This window comes from Ceratotherium simum, chromosome 24, assembly GCF_057802395.1.
Source record: "Ceratotherium simum simum isolate JZ-2026a chromosome 24, ASM5780239v1, whole genome shotgun sequence".
NCBI classification, from domain to species: Eukaryota; Metazoa; Chordata; class Mammalia; order Perissodactyla; family Rhinocerotidae; genus Ceratotherium; species Ceratotherium simum.
In genome coordinates, this window is record NC_141923.1 from 9,556,891 (window position 1) to 9,573,757 (window position 16,867).

Sequence of the window (16,867 nt, forward strand, 5' to 3'; positions counted from 1 at the left end):
AACATTCTCCTACATAACCATGGTACAGTTAGAAAATTCAGGAAATTTAATATTGATACAATAATTGTATCCCATCTACAGCCCATGATCCAATTTTGTCAATTGTCTCAATAATGTGCTTTATAGCATTTTTTTCCTCCAGTATAGGGTCTCACTTAGGATCATGTATTGCACTGAATTGCCATGTCTCTTTAGTCTTCTTTATTTGGAACAACGTTTCAGCTTTCTTTGTCTTTTATTGCCATTTTTAAAGAATATAGACCAGTTATTTACTAGAACGACCTTCAATTTGGGTTTGTGTGATGTTTCCACATGATTCGATTCAGGTTTCTACGTAGCAAATCTTGTTTCCTCTATACCCCCACCTATTTCCTCAATCCCTTGGATTATTTCAAAGCAAATCTCAGATACAGTATCATTTCATCCATAAATACTTCATTAATTTTACTGCAGTTGAATTTGTCAATTTTTAAAAAATATTTAGCATTATTGGGTCTTGTTTAAGAAATCCTTCCCTATAACTTGCCATAATTTTTCTTAAAAAATGAAAGTTTTGCTTTTTACATTTAATTATGTGATCTATCTGGAACTTTTGTTGTATGTGAGGTAGAGAATTTTGGGAGGTGATGGAAATGTTCTATATCTTGATTGTTGTGGTGGTTACACAACTGTATGCATTTGTCAAAACTTATAGATTGTACAGTAAAAAGGGTTAATTTCACTGTATGCAAATTGTACCTTAATAAACCTGACAAAATCATCATGAGCCTTTAGGGAAATGCAAATGAAAACCACAGCAAGAGGATGGGGACAAGCCAAAAAGACAGAGGAGCTAACACAGGAGCCATTTCTCCATATTTTGTTTGGGGAACCATCTCTTCTCCACTCTCAGCCCATCTAGTTTAGGGGGCTGATGATCCCTGCCTCTAGAAGTGAGTATATGATCCCAGGTCTGACCAATCAGAGCTCTGCATTCCCCCAGCCACAGTGACTGTTCAAGGTGAGGCCCATGAGCTAAGACCTTGGCAAATAGCATATTCCAGTCCTGGGATGGGACTTGGCCAAAGTGGAAAAGAGGATTAAAGCTCTAAGGATGTGAGCCTGGGAGCTGCTGGGGGCCAGAAGGAGGGGAGAGCTTACCTGAGAATGAAGTCTTCTCAGAGGAGAAAAGAAGCAATAGAAAAGAGAAAGAGAGTAGGTGAGCTCTGAGGACACTGTTTAAGTCTCTAGATCCAGCTGTGCCTGAAGTCCATTATTAGACTTACCAATTATGTGAGTCAATAAATTCCCATTTTGCTTAAGTCAGCACAATTTAGTTTATAACTGAAGGAGTGGGGACAATCAGTCAGGCCAGCAAAATGGTCAGCCAGTCAAGTGACCAATGATTGTTATGTAGCAGATAGTTTATGAGACACTCTGAGGAAAAGAACTATAACAGAAATAAAATGACTGGTCTGCTCCTTGAGGTGATGGCAACCAAATGGAGCAGGTAAGTGAACTTTACAAGAAAGGGACATGAAATCACTGGTCCTTGCCCTCAAAGATCCACCAAGGGAGCGATAATTAAACAAACAAATGGCATTTGATGCAATGTGTGATAAATCCCTAAATATTTCCTTATTAAAAATAATGTACTCCATTGATTCCAACATGTGCATTTTTTTCACATTTTAACATCTCTGAAATTACAATGTGTCTTGTAATCAACGGCTTATTACAACTGTGGTCAGCCAGGAAGCATTGACACTGTCCTTGCCTGGTGCCAGGGTGACCTCGAGCACAATGGTTCATAGCGTCATCCCTTTACAAGTTAGGTACCATGCATGTTGATCTAATTGCTTTTTTAAATATCTTTTAAAAGATTATGCTGTGGTTCAGCACTGAAGTGAAAAGGTGGTTCACAGGCACAAAGGCACTGCAGCAGAGCAGCAGATGGAAATCTGACAACGGTAAAGAGAATAGGCAATGTTAGAAGAATGACTGTAAGTCCATTATTTTCTTGCAGAGTAATAAGCACGTGCTTTACAGGAAAGGAAAGTACTGACAAATAAATGACATGACTCAGGTTTTACACTGAGTTATTGTGTGGAAACAGACAGTGTAGGTGTGATTCAGAGGAGCCGGACTGGGAACACGAAGAAGTTTTTGGAATACTATAACATGGCATTTTGCTTATATTTTCCTTTTATTGTGTGCACAAGAATGCATAGGATAAAAATATAGGTCTAAATAAGTCTAAAAGAGAGTTGTCTCAATACATTTAAAATACTAAGTACAAGTGATCAGCAAACACTGTTATAGTTTCACAGGCAGCATTTTCTTTTTCTTTTTAGTGGCATATGAAACAAAGGGGCCCCTTAGAATCGAGCGTGCTTAGGATCAACGAGCTCTGTCGAGTGCTTCTTATGGGATAGGGTTCAGGAATGTAAGAATACGCAATTCACTGTAGAAAGTTCTCTCCGCACGCAGTTTACAAGCTATAGAGGGTGAAATGTTGCATAAAGGAAAAGCGGGAGCACTACTTACAGGGTCCAGGGGTTTGGATCGCGCCCAAGTCATCACCGTGGACACTAAGATAAACAGCTTTCGCTTTTCAAAATGGTTGACTTCTTCATTCAGTGCTGCGGGGCCAAAAGGCAGAGCGGTTATTCGGCTCCATGCAGAACGTGGTTTTGAAATCACGTGTACTGTCAGTTCTCAGCGGGACTTGAAGTTACTCCTTCAGGGACCAACTTGAGAGGGCAGCGTCACCTCTGACGCTTCACTGTCCCCTCCCCATCATTGTTCTTGACATTTTCCCTCCAGCCACCTGACTTCAGCCCAAAACTTTAGCCCCCTTCCTATTGCCTGGCCTGTAGCAGTGTGCTTGCACTTTTTTGGAAGGCTAGTGATAATCATAGCTCACATGGATTGGAACAATTCGTGGGCTTTATTGAGTTCTTACCATTGTGAGACAGGTATTACTGTGATCTCTGTTTTACAGATAAGGGAACTGAGGCACAGTGTGCCCAGAATCGTGGAAGGAAGTGGTGGGGCAGGGAGTCCAATCCGGGCAGCCTGGTTGCAAGGCCTGTGCTCGCCCCACTAAGCCGTAGGGCCAGCTCCGTGGGGAATGGAGCAGGACACCCATCAAGGTTGGGGATGCGGGCTGTGGAAGGTCCAGATCAGAGATAAGGCCTTTCTATGATTTCCCATAAAGCAGTCCTATTTGGCTTAAGCTGTTGTGGAAGGAAGTAATTTGGGGTCTGCCCACGCCTGCAGTCCCCCTGGCTGGGGCGGGGGGGGAGCGCCGGTGCGGTGCGGACTGTGGGCCGTGTGCGGAGGGCTTCCGGAAGGCGGGGATGCTGGACATGAGCCGGAATGTGGAAGGGCGGTGGCCCGAAGGGTGACCATGTGGTTTCCAAAGGGTTCCTCACTTTCCGGGAGGGCTCTCCACAAACAGTCAAGCATTGAATCTCCTTGAATACTGCGGCATGTGATTCCACTAAAATATTTCTCATGACATGTAATTTTCCAAAATTGGAAAAATTAAATCGTCAGAGGATCTAAGTGACACAGTTGTCATGGGTACATTTTTAGTCTCATGAACTGATTTCTTAAACAACAAGGAAACAATAAAGTGCTGATATCCTGAATCTAACAAACGCATGGATTCCGACCGGAAGATGAGAGAGGATTATTGCATTAACTGTAAGAACGCTATGTCCACATATTAATCCCAAATTCAACCATTAATTTTAGTTTCTATTTCTAGTCTATTAACAAAAATTGCCTCTTCAATTTAATTTTGCTCTTTTACCCTTTCTGCTCCGCTGTGCTTCAGACTGGCCTATTTTGTGAATGGTGGCACACTTAGAGGGACTCGAATTGGGTTACCCTTCTTTACCTCTGATAATTTTTATGGGTCTAAAATGATCTGCTTGTTCACTTTCAAACAAGCACATTTTATCCCTATGTGCAAATGATTTCTCTCATTTCTAATACTGTATTCCTTTCTCCCTATGTCACTTGTCTTCCTTTGACAGTATCTGTGAAAAGTAGGAGAATTCTTTTAATATAAAATATTGTCTAATATTTAAATATTTAATAGTTAAATAATTAAATTTAATAATTATAAATATTTCTAATTCTTTTAATACAAAACATTTAAAAATAATTTAATAAAACATTTTTAAGAAGTAACACATACCATTGGAAAAACAAAAACCCCCAAATCTAAGAACGTGCATCAGGTAAAATGATCAAGTTCTGCCCCTCTTCTCCATGGCCCCGCCAACCCCCTGCCCTCCAGGTGACCCCGAGGACAGACCCAGGGACTCGGACTCTACTTTCCTGCAGACACAAACACTCTATATCTCAAAAATGAGGTAATACAGTTAAAGCCTTTCCACCAAATAAAGAAGTAAAATTTTCTTAATTATTTAAAGCTCTTTATTCCAATGAAGAAGGAAACAGTCATACACTGCATTTAAAGCTCCTGAAAGGAAATGCAGTGTCAAAGTTTGAGAAAGGAGTATGTCCCCTGAGGGGCATGGGGTGGTCCTACAAGGGGCTGAGGCTCACCTATCAGAGCAGGAAGTCAGTGGTTAATGTCTAAGATGCACAATCAAAGGACATCAGCACAGGTATTTTTATGTGTTAAAAGGAACAGTGGATTAAATGAGGTTCCTTTTGTGGGGTTAGGGATGGGATGGAAAGGAAATGCAGGAAATTGTTGGTTTTTTTCTAAGCCCTACTGCGCTTCTTAATTTTCAAAACATATCCAGATTTTATTTCAGAAAAAATTTACAATTAAAAAAAAATGGCAAATATACATTATATAGAAAAATCAATTTTCAAAGCCTGGCACAAAATAAGAACTCAGTAAACATTAGCTCTGATTATTCTTCTAGGTGGTGCAATTATTTTAGAAGGTGCGATTATATATCATCTGTAAATATTTGCAAGGGGACAAAATGCAGACAGTAGGCTTTAAAAAAGCTCCCTTCCAAAATATGACACAATGCTCGTGTTTTTGATTTGTATCTCACTGAATGAAATTTAGGCACAGACTCATAAATGAGAAATCAAACATTCTAAGCTCCTGAGGAATCCCAACATCCACAGACAGTACTTTTCCATCATCATTTTCCTGAACATGACTGTACAGTCATTCCTGAGGCCCCATTCCATTTCTTTGAATTTAAGCCAAAATACAGGTTTGCTGTTGATCTTATTCAGGGGTTAGCAAAATACTGCCTATTTTTTGTAAATAAAGTTTTACTGGAACCCAGTCCATTCATTTGTATATTGTCTATGGCTGCGTTCTCACTACAGTGGCAGAGTGGTTGGCTCGAAAAGCAAAAATATTTACTATTTGGCCCTTTACAGAAAGAGTTCTCTGACCCCTGATCTAATCTGCCTAAGACAAAGATACTGAAGTATAAAAGATATTGAAATGTAAGGAGCTCCGTGTCTTTCTGGCTGTCCTCCTAGTCGAGAATGATGATTCCAGTAAGCTAATTTGCTTTCTCCTGTGCTTCCGACTTAATGAGGAGATGACTTACAAAGCGCCAAATTGCTCAACGTCACCTTGTTCTCTTAGATCTGAGGTCCTTAGAGTTCATTTGTCAAAGCATTTAAAAAATGCAAGGATTCCCCACAAGCCCTCCCTGACCCCTGCTATCAGGGGACATTTGTTGAATTGAATCAGATCCTCACAGTTGGAAATAATTCCTGTCCCCTTAAAGTCACATCCCTCTTGGGAGCATGCCATTCTCTATCCTGCATTGAGGATGAGATCCTCTCATGTGCCCGTAGCTCTCTTGTGGGTCTACAAGTGCCCCGAGGGTATAATCTTTTTCTTATTTGTCTTTGTATCTTCCGATGACTTCAGCCCCACCTCCTTAGGCAGTGCCTCTGGAATGGATAAAGGTGGAATTTTGGATGTTAATGTTTCATTTCTTTTAATGATTAAAAATAGTCTATTCTTTGGAAGCATCTATTGTTTAATTAAACAGGTGGCCATTAGACTGAGGTGGTTCTAATACCTTCGCAGTTTAGGTAAGCAAATCAAAATCTAAGTCTGTAAATGCCTCAACGTTAAGAAATCAAAACCTAAAGACAACCCCTCACAAACAGCCAGCTAGGCCCTTCCACGTAAGGGAAACCCTCAGCTATAGCTAATCAAATAATTTCGTTGCTTTGCTTCCGGCTTTTCTCTATAAAATTCTTTCTCCTGGTTTTTGTAGGTGGAGCGCTCCTAGCCACATCCAATGTGGCACTGCCCCATTCAAATCGATTTTTGCTCCAATGAACTCTTAAAAATTTTAATATGCCTCGGTTAATCTTTTAACACTATCCACAGGCATATTCATTATCCTGATTTCATTTCATGTTTTAAGTAAGTCTTGGATCAGTTTTTCCATGGCCCTAATTTGCCTAGTGTTCATAAAATGACTCTTAGGCAAAGTAAATTGCACAAAAATAGTGTCCCTGGAGACAGAAGACCTACTGACCAGAGGCTGCCCAGATGGCTTCCTCCACTTGTTGTGGGTTCTCGGTGATGTTATAAATAATAACATCACATTCCAGCAGGCGCATGAGAAGGTCTTCTCGAGAGATGGCCTGAAAAAGAAAATTGACAGCCATTTGTTGCAAGAAGCTAACAAAGTAACTTTAATGTTTAGATGGAATGACAATTTCCGAGTTAGATATGCTGCATTGAAGAGTCCCACAGGAAACATGTGCAGAAGCATTTCTATTTAAAATGAAATTTTGGCTCTCTTCTGTGTGTAGTTTTCAAGTAACAAAGAAGTTTATGAAAATAGCTGGGAAGAGATGATTAAAAAAACTGCATAATGATCTTAGATACTATTTCTGCATGCTGTTTAAACCCCAATTCAGAAAGGAAGAATTAGAACACAGTAGAAGAAAATGTGTGAGGCATTTAAAACTAACCCAAACTCTATGCAAGATTATTTGAGCAATTATATATCATAAATCACCCAGATGTGCTGATGAGTGATTAATGTGGATTGTTTCAGAATCCTCAAGATGGAATTAATCTGTTCTCTTTCTAGATGTAAGGTACCTTATTAGAGTTAACAGTTGGGAATATTTTTTAAAATATAAAAGCTTTTAATGGTTAAAAATATAAAGTTCTTACATTAGACAAAAGCAACGTTGGTGATCGTTGTGTTTTAACTAGTTGTTCCTCGCTGCGTGGATGCCAGCACGTTTCCCAGTAGTGCAATACCCTGGGTGGGTGTTGAGATAACCATAAAAGGACCTTGTATTTCCAAACCAGGATTTGCATTTGTGGTTAATCCCATTGTCCCGAGGGTCACATGTTCCCCACAGATCCTTGACCAGTTGCATTAATGTAGAACATTTCAGATCAAACTTGGTCTCTTACCACACAATTTGGTTGCAGAACAAAATAAAAGTAGATGCTTTGTCCTTATGAAACAAGAGGACTACCTTGGCAAGGTTAACACGTCCATGTTAAATTTAACAGCATGGACTGCTAGTTTCTCCAACCCTTGGCATTCAGCTGTATTCGTTTCCTGGGGCTGCTGTAACAAGTATCATAAATCGGGAGGCTTAAACAACAGAAATTAACATCTCAGAATTCTGGAGGCTGAAAGTCCAGGTAAAAGTGTCAGCAGGGCGGGTTCCCTCCGAGGCTGTGAGGGAGATTCTACTCCAGGCCTCTCTCCCAGCTTCTGGGGCTTTGCTGGCCATCTTGGGCGTTCCCTGTCTTGTTGATGCATCACCCAGATCTCTGCCTCCATCTTCACATGATGTTCTCCCTGTGTGCATGTCTGGGTCCAAATTTCTGCTTTTGGTAAGGACACCATCATGTTGGATTAGGGGCCCACCCTAATGACCTCCTTTTAACTTGATTTCCTCTGTAAAGACACATCCTGGAAGGTCACATTCTGAGGTACTAGGGGTTAGGACTTCAACATATCGTTTTTTTGTGGAGGGAGACACAATTCAACCCATAATACCATCCACTCAATGTCTTTTCTGGACTGACTGTGCAAGAGGGAAGACACTCTGGAAATGCTGATCCAAACATCGATTTTTACCTTGTCAATAGCATGACAACGTGAGAGGACTCTACTCTCCCAGTATACCCAGGACTGATCTAGATTGAGGAATGACACGTGAAAGAAAGGAGGAAAGAATACTGGAGGAAGGGGAGAAACCGAAGACGTGTGTTCCAGATGCAGTTCAAGAGAAGGAAGATAAAGCATCTATGATTCCAGACTGTAAATGCATGTGAGGGTGGTGTCCAAAGAAAAACACACATGCTTGTTACATCCTAGTTGGACGGATTTAGGATGAGACAGTCATGTTTTCAAGAGAATAGTCGTGACCACGTGTTGAGCGACCACGTTGGTGCATTCATTTATTCACCTAACAAACATTTGTGGGCTCTGTTTTTGACCCTGAGGATAGAGGCCAAAATGAATAATATATGTTTGTTGGTGCTAAGGAGCAGTGTGTATGTGTGTGTGTATGTGTGTCATTGGGAAAACTTTTAGCAAATAGACACAGTCCTTTAGACAAGGACACAGCTAAGCACATAGGACACCTTTGTACAAATTAGAAAAAGTCAACATGCTCTTGGTGAAAAAATTATAAGAAGGAACCCGCTCCAGGGCACACTGTAGCCAGAAGAACAGGTCACTTTTCAGTCCTTACTCATCCTCTTAGCTGGGCAACCTTGTGCAGTGTGCAACATGTACAGCCTTACATGGCAGCCCCCAATATGGAAAGAGCTATCATAGAGGTACATTTGAGGTTCAATGGGCCAGGAGGAATATGTAATTATGGCTTATACGAGTTGACACTTGAGCTGGGTTAGAAAGGTGAATATGAGCTCACTCAGCAGAGCCTGGGATGCTCAGGGAATAGCAGCAGTTTGCTGAGCCAGGCAGAGGTGTCTTTCACAGCCTGGACCAGCCTAATGTTTCCCATCTTTCATTCTCTCTCACTTTTCATGCCACCCTTGCTTCTTCTCCTCAGCTCCCCAAAACCCATGCTCTAACTATACTGATTCTTTCTCTTCCAAAGCACACCATACAGTTTCCCGTGTGTTCCCCCTTGTATGGCATTTCCTTGCTCCCTTATCTGCCTGGCAAGCTCTACTTAGCCTTGAGGCTCAGTTGGGAGCCCCAACATTTCCAGTAGACCCAAGCTCCCAAAGGAGGGCCATCTGCAGGACTGTGCAGCTGGAGGCTCCAGGATCTCCAGACCAGAGGAGCTGAGGGGCCTCGATCGGTGTGGGAGGGGGGCTTGAGGCTCCATTTGCCTGGCTTTCTAGACAAGACTGAGAATGCATCCCCTGCTCTTTTTTTGTGTGTGTGTGAGGAAGACCAGCCCTGAGCTAACATCCAATGTCAACCCTCCTCTTTTTTTCTGAGGAAGACTGGCCCTGAGCTAACATCCGTGCCCATCTTCCTCTACTTTACATGGGACGCCGCCACAGCATGGCTTGACAAGCGGTGCGTCGGTGCCCGCCCGGGATCTGAACTTGCGAACCCCGGGCCGCGGAAGCGGAGGGCGTGCACTTAACCGCTGCACCACCGGGCCGGCCCCATCCCCTGCCCTTTTCAGAGCGTATGGTCGCTGCTCTGTGCACACCTCTGTCGTCATGTTTACCGTACTCCCCTGGAGCTCCTAGTTTATATCCGGGTCCTGCTAGGCTGTGAGCTCAGCATTATCCGTGGATCTTTAGGGTGCTCAATGCACACTCAGTGAATCAAATTCAGGTACAAATAGTGAGAGATGATGGAGATCTGAACTAATGCAGATGGCTAAGAGAATGGAAAGGAGGCGCTGCTTAGAGAGCTATTAAAGAGACGGGTGGAGGATCCCATGACCAAGAGGCTATGGGAGGCAGGGGGAGCCAAGAGCCCACAGAGCTACCAGGCTTTCAGCTGTGGTGGGGTGAGTACATGACGAATGATAGAAAGGACACTGTTGGTTGTCTACAAATATGTTTCCTCTTCTTCTTTCCCAACAGAACCCTAATTTTGTTCAGATACTCCCCTTCTCAGCCTGTGGGAAATTCACTCCATCCTTTAGCTTAAGGGATGGGCCTTATTGATCTAAGGCTAAGTGATTGGTTCAAGAATGGGCATGTGACTCAATTCAAGACAGCGAGATTCAAGGAGATGCTTGCAGGAGGCTGCTGGAATGTTCATCCTCCTTTTTCTGAGACCTTCTGAAAGTTCTCTTCATCAGAGTGTTCCTCTGTATGAAGGTAAGGCCCTGGACTGTGCTGCTGGCCTGAGGATGAAGTCACCCCCAGAGGAAGGCAGAGCCCAGGAAGGGGCAGGAAAAGGAGCTGCAGCCAGCAGCTGGATCATGCCAGCCCTGAAGCTGGTTCTTCCTTGAGACTACTGGCCACATAAGCTGATGAATTTCTTTATTTATTAAGGCAGTTTTCATTGCTCCCCCCCACACTTTTTTTATTACTTGCAGCCCAAAACAGCCCAAACTGATATAGTCAGCAAGGTCCTTAATAAAAATGAGGACTACACAGGGCAGAGTGGTTTTGTGGAGTACTGTAATAAATTTCATTTGGGGTATGTTGATTTAGAGATGCCTGCAGGATGCCTGGGCAAGTGGGCTAGGAGGCTGTTGGATTTGTGGATCAACAGGGCTGGAGACAGATTTGAAAGGCATTGGCTTGTATGGGGGAGCTGAAGCCATAGGAGTGGGTAAGATTTAGGAAGAACACCTATTATGAGAAAGGAAGGAGCTCTGGGGGGAAAAAGGAACCAGTGAAAGAAGCCAAGAAGGAGCGCTTGGAGGCACAAGGGAAGTCAGGGTATAGGGGCTGCAGAAGGAGGAAGGAGCGTTTCTCCTGGGAAGCAGAGCTGCTGCTGCTGGGAAGCCAGGTAAGACAGGCCCTTGGGAATTAGGAACTCCTTGGTGACACTGGCAAGGGCATCGCCTGTGAAATGGTGGGGACAGAGCCTGCCAGCCCTGGACAGGCCAGGGACTGGGGAGTGCAGGAGTGAGGCCTGAAATATGGCTGGTCCCTCTCTGAAGGGCAGTGGTGGCGGGAGCCAGGGGTAGAGAGAGAGGCTGGTAGCCGGCAGGGAGGCTAAATTAAGGTTTTTACAGTGGGAAGGATTTGAGCATATAGATAGGTAGCAAGAAAGAAGCCAGTGTCAAGGGAAGACCCGGAAGAGTGTGAAAGAGGGTAAGTGGTGAAGAAATTTCCCGAAGGTGGTGGGAGGGGACTCATCCATTCATTTCATAAATATTTATTGAGGGCCACTTTCCACCAGTTGCTGTGCTAAATGCTGAAGGTGCATGGATAAAAGGGGAATAAATGAGGCACAGTCTCTCCTCTCAAGGAGCTGATAGGAGCTGATGGTATGGTCAGAGGGACCCACAATAGACAGATGGGTGTGAAAAGTGTTATGATCTAGGAAGGTAAAAGATGTTACGGGAGCACAATAAAAGAGCTGAGAATCCAAACTAGGAGTGGGGAAGAAGTGGGAATCATGAAGGCCTTCCTGGAGGAGGTGACCTCCTGAGTTAAATCTTGAAGAATAAATAAGGCTGGTTGAGAGAGGGAAGAGGAAAGGCTGTACCAGGAAGAGGAAAAATGGGTGCAAAGCTATTTGGTAGTGTCCGGAGAGTAGCAGGCAGGGCGATGGGAGGAGTTAGTCTGGGAGGGACACCCCTCTCAGAGGTATTTAAATGTCTCCGGATGAGGACTGTGTAGCATTTGTCACGTGGAGGCAGCACTGTTTCTCAATGAGACAGCATACAATGGTTACCCCTGAGTGGCTTCTTACCAAAGAGATTTCTCTTTCACAGACAACACCCACCATGGCCCAGAGTCGTGTTGGGGTGATACAGGGCAGAATACATTTTAAACACAGTATAGAGAATTTTATGACTCTGAGAGTCCAAATGAGATCTGTCCTTTCCAAGAACATCTCATGTAAATTCTGTCCTTCAGGCAAACACATAAAGTGGAGATGATGGTTGTGGCTCTCCATCAGAGGAGAAAGTCCTGCCCCCTCCTGTCCCTCATCTTCCCCCATGCTCACAGAAGAGAGGGAATGAGAAGCAGGGTAAAAACATACTGTATGCATGTTGGAGCCAAAGGGGACTCTTCCTTTGTCTACTCTTAGCAACGCCCCCTGGACTTACACAGTATGTCTCCACGGCAAAGCTGGGCCGAAGGTTTTCGAGGTTGGAAAGCGTGCCCACAATCTGGAATGTGCCTTCCTTCAGTTTGGCTGAGGAGGCGCCCGGCATAGCTGACTTGCTTTCATCTTCCTCTTCCTCTTCTTCGGTAATGTCTTCAAGCGAAGCCCCGACTACACAGTTAGAGAGAAACTGCAAGAAAACAGAAATTTCCCCACTAGCAAGAACAACGTAGAGGAAGGGCAGTCAGTGAGTGATGATTCTAAAACTAACCTTCATTGAAGGCTTGCTGGAGGCGCCCACAGGCAGAGCAAATGCTTTGTACACTGGTATCTCACTGAAATTGATTTAATTCCCACAACAACACAGTGGAGTGGGTACTATTATGATTCCCCATTTTATAGATGAGGAACTCAGGCTCAGAGAGCCTAAAGAACCGGTTAAGGATATGATCCTTCTCAGGCAACAGGCAGAGCTGGGCTATAGTCACGACGTTTGTCTCGTCTAATAGAATTGTAGAAATGTAATGTGATCCACTCAGGTAATTTAAATTTGCTGGTAGCCACATTAATGGACGTAAAAAGAAACAGGTGAAATTAATTTAAATAATGTTTTATTTAACCCAATATATCCAGAATATTATCAAGTTAACATGTAATCAACATAAAAGTTATTAATGAGATATTTTATATTATTTTTTTTCATACTAAGACTTTGAAATTCGATGTGCATTTTACACTTATGGCACATCTCCATTTGGACTCGCCACATTTAAAACCAGCCATATGCGGCCAGTGGCTACCGTGATGAATAATGAAATAGAAAGTTTCGTTTCTTGCTTTACAAAAGCTTTCCCTGGGAGTGGTTTATGCAATGTTAAAGAGTTTCATAGATATATAATTTTATTTATCTACAAATAAAAATAATTTATTTTAATTTGTATATTAAACATATGTAAATAATCATGACATTATCACACCTTGGGAGTAAAAATATACCAAAACCAAACAAACAAAAAGTCCCACCTCATTTATTTTGATAAAAAACAGTCCAAGTTAGGATGCAAGGTTGTCAGGTTCAACCTCTTATTGGAATATATTTTTCCCAAGTAGGTCATATATATTTTCATTTCTCTCTCAAACATACATATTCAATTTTATTATTACATTTCACGGATGAGGAAATTGGTGGCCAGCAGTAACTTGCCCAAGATCACACGGGCAGGGAGGGGTGAAGTGGGACCTTCTGACACCCAAGGCCACACAGGTGCCACACCCCACCACGCTACGCCCTCCCAGGGACCAGGGGAAGCAGGGGCTGGGGCACTGCCCCCACTGGGCTGTGAGCCAGAAGACAAGAAATCTGGCTTCTATTCCTTTTATATGATTTGTTGGGGCCCAGGGCAGGCTGCCCCAAAATATGACACAAAAGTATATTGATTATCTTGTATTAAAGTTACTTGAGAAGCAGCTGATGCAAAAAGGGCATTTTGACCCTCCTCTCTCTGTTCTCCCTGAAAACATGAAATAAATCTCCCATGTGAAAGGTATCCTCCCAGTGCCAGGGATAGAGAGACATCCTTATCACCAGAGCTAAGGAATTCAGGGCCAAGAATCCTGTATAAACAAACCGTGTTACTTTTTTACTAATTACTACCTCAAACTCAAACTCTGCTTAAATTTCTTACTAATTAAGCACCCAAACCTAAGTTTCTTTGTCCTGTCAAAGCCTCACAAATTTGTTTCTTAGTGTAAAAAGATATACAAGCTGCCTGCTTTGGTCATTTCTCTAAGCATCATTTTTATGATCTCCCATTCATACATATTAAATTGTTTTTTCTCCTGGTAATCTGTCTTGAGTTTTTTTTATTAGTCCAGCCAGAAGAAATCAAGAGGGGTAAGGGCAAAATTTCCCCATCCCTGACAGCTTCATATTCCCACTCCTATGTTGCTTAGTACATATAACAGCAATTACTTGGGATTTGAGAAAGAGGGGGCCTGGTTAGTTCAGAAATAACTAGAAAATTCCATTATTGAAAAGCTTTTCAAAAAGATCTCTGCATACTAAAAGAAAAAGTTTTATTATAAAAATAGTATGTTGTAGAAAATAATCAGGGATCAAAAGAGGTTAAAGTAAAAAGTTAAATTCTCCTCCCTCCCTCCCTCCCTCCTAATCTCAGTCCTGTCACCTCCCTTTTTAAATACTCCAATGGCTTTCATTGGATTTAGAATATAAACCAAACTCCTCACCCGACACGGTCTGGGCCTTTGTGCTTGACTCTGCTTCGTTAATTTATGCAACAAATATCGAGAGATTGCTGACCATGTGTGAGGCACTGTTTAGTTGCTGAGCAGGGTCATATTCTGACTTGCATGGGCCTGTTCCTCCATAAAAAATATAAAAAATTATATTTTATGACCGTATTGCTATAAAGACACACAGTCTTTGACTCTAAAATTTCATTTACTTTTTTCTGACTTTAAAAGAAATTAAAACATTGTTGGGGGCCCCAGAGTCTCACGGGCCCTGGGCACTGTGCCTGCTGCACCAGTGAAGTCGGCCTGGAGCCTCTGGTTCACTGCACGCTCGCCACTCTGTCCTCTGAAAGAGCCAACCTGACTCCCACCTCAGAACTCTTGCCTTTGCCAGGCTCCCTGAGAACTAGTTCCTCCAGCTTGATCTGCATCCTATGTATATCAGACTAAACGTCGCCTTCCGAGAGAGCCCTCTCATGCAACTCTATCTAAAGCAGCCGGTCACTCCTACCAATCAGCATCTGTATTCTCTGTCCTTCAGAGCACTTATAACACATTGAAATGTCTTGCTTATTCTGGAAATTATTTATTGTCTATCTCCTTCCAGAGAGGTGGGGTCCTTGAGGGTAGCAACCTTTTCTGGTCTTATTCACTGTGTAGTTCTCTGTGCCTGCCATTTAGTAGGTGTTCATGAATGAATGAATCCTATCCTCCAGAGAAGACAATAGTTAAGCTTCTCTTGTATCCTTTGAGACATTTTCTGTGTATAGACATTTTCTGTGTGATCGATCAACCTATCTTCTGTATATCTGTATTCATCTTTTTTCTTTTTTTAAAGATTTTATTTATTTATTTATTTTTCCCCCCAAAGCCCCAGTAGATAGTTGTATGTCATAGCTGCACATCCTTCTAGTTGCTGTATGTGGGACGCGGCCTCAGCATGGAGTATTCATCTTTTTGAAAGACACAAATCAGTTCATACCACACCTGTCTTTTCAATGCTTCCCTTCTTTAAAAAAATACTTTGTTATTGTTTTAGTTTTGTTTGTGTCCTTGTCTCTTCTTTCCTCCCTTTTCTGGTAATGTGGAAGATATGTCACATGTTTTTAGTCCCTTCTAGAAGAGATATATCATATATAATATCACATATATTGTTTATGATATATAATTACACGCTATATAAAAATATACTATTTTCACATATAAATTATATATCTAAATCTGTATATATATATTTTTTATTTGATTTTTTTTTTTTTTTTGCTGAGGGAGATTGGCCCTGGGCTAACATCCATGCTACTTTATATGTGGGACACCTGCCACAGCATGGCTTGATAAGCAGTGCGTAGGTCTTCGCCCAGGATCTGAACCTTTGAACCCTGGGCCACCAAAGTGGAGCTCGTGAACTTAACCACTATGCCACTGGGCCAGCCCCTAAATCTGTATATTTTTGACTGATCAGCTTTAGATGGTGTACTGGGTTGAACACTGTCCCCTCCCCCCCAAATTCCTGTCCATCTGGAACTTGTGAATGCGACCATATTTGGAAATAGGGTCTTTGCAGATGTAATCAAGTTAAAATGAAGTCATACTGAACCGGGGCGGGCTCTAACCCAATGACTAGTGTCCTTATAAGAAGGAGGAAATTTGGACACACAGACACTCTGGGGAGAACACCATGTGAAGAGGGAGGCAGAGATTAGAGTGATGAGTCTACAAGCCAAGGGATGCCAAGCATTGCTGGCAACCACCAGAAGCTGGGAGAGAAGCATGGAACAGATTTTCCCCTGAAGCCTCCAGTAGGAACCAACCTTGCCGACACCTTGATTTTGGACTTCTGGCCTCCAGAACTGGGAGAGAATAAATTCCATTGTTGGAGGTAATTTGTTACCACAGCCCTGAGAAACCAATACAGGTGGTATGCTCTGCAGCCTCATCCTATTTTAGGGAGCTTGTGTTGTTGGAAAGTGTGATCATTACAGCCTCACAGAAATCTGCCCAGGGTGAGGTTAGACTTCTATGTAGCTCCAGGGGGTAGAAATAGGATCAGTGAGTCCTACTCAGGGAAATGATAAAATTATGGCTTTCTTTTGACTGCTGAGCATTTTAAGAGGAAGCCCCCAGCGTCCTCTTTTTTTAATATCTTCATTTTCCAGGGATAAAGATGGAGAACGGTGAGGAAGCTTAATGGGAGTCAGGGACCAAAACAGTGCCTGGCACATAATAGACGCCAAAACCGTATGTTGAAGGGATGGATGAATGAAAAATGCTTGGTCAGTGATAAAACCATTGACTTATTATCTGTCGGTTGCCTGCTTCAGATGGCAGAGGGGAAAGATAATGTAGTTAGGAGGCCAGAGACTGGGCTCTGTGGCCAGGTCCTGCCCCCAACTCGCCATGTGATCTTGGGCAAGTCCCTGCCACCCTCTGAGCCCCAGTTTCCC

The 16,867-nt window shown here is 42.7% G+C and overlaps 1 protein-coding gene across 1 annotated transcript in view; it reads right to left on the reverse strand.

Moving 5' to 3' along the window:
• The window catches only part of AK7 (adenylate kinase 7), a 58,811-nt gene that overhangs the window by 41,578 nt on the left and 366 nt on the right, over positions 1–16,867 (reverse strand). The window contains 3 exon segments of the mRNA XM_014790525.2: positions 2,527–2,621; positions 6,498–6,606; positions 12,172–12,360. Coding sequence (XP_014646011.2) covers positions 2,527–2,621; positions 6,498–6,606; positions 12,172–12,360 — 393 coding nt within the window.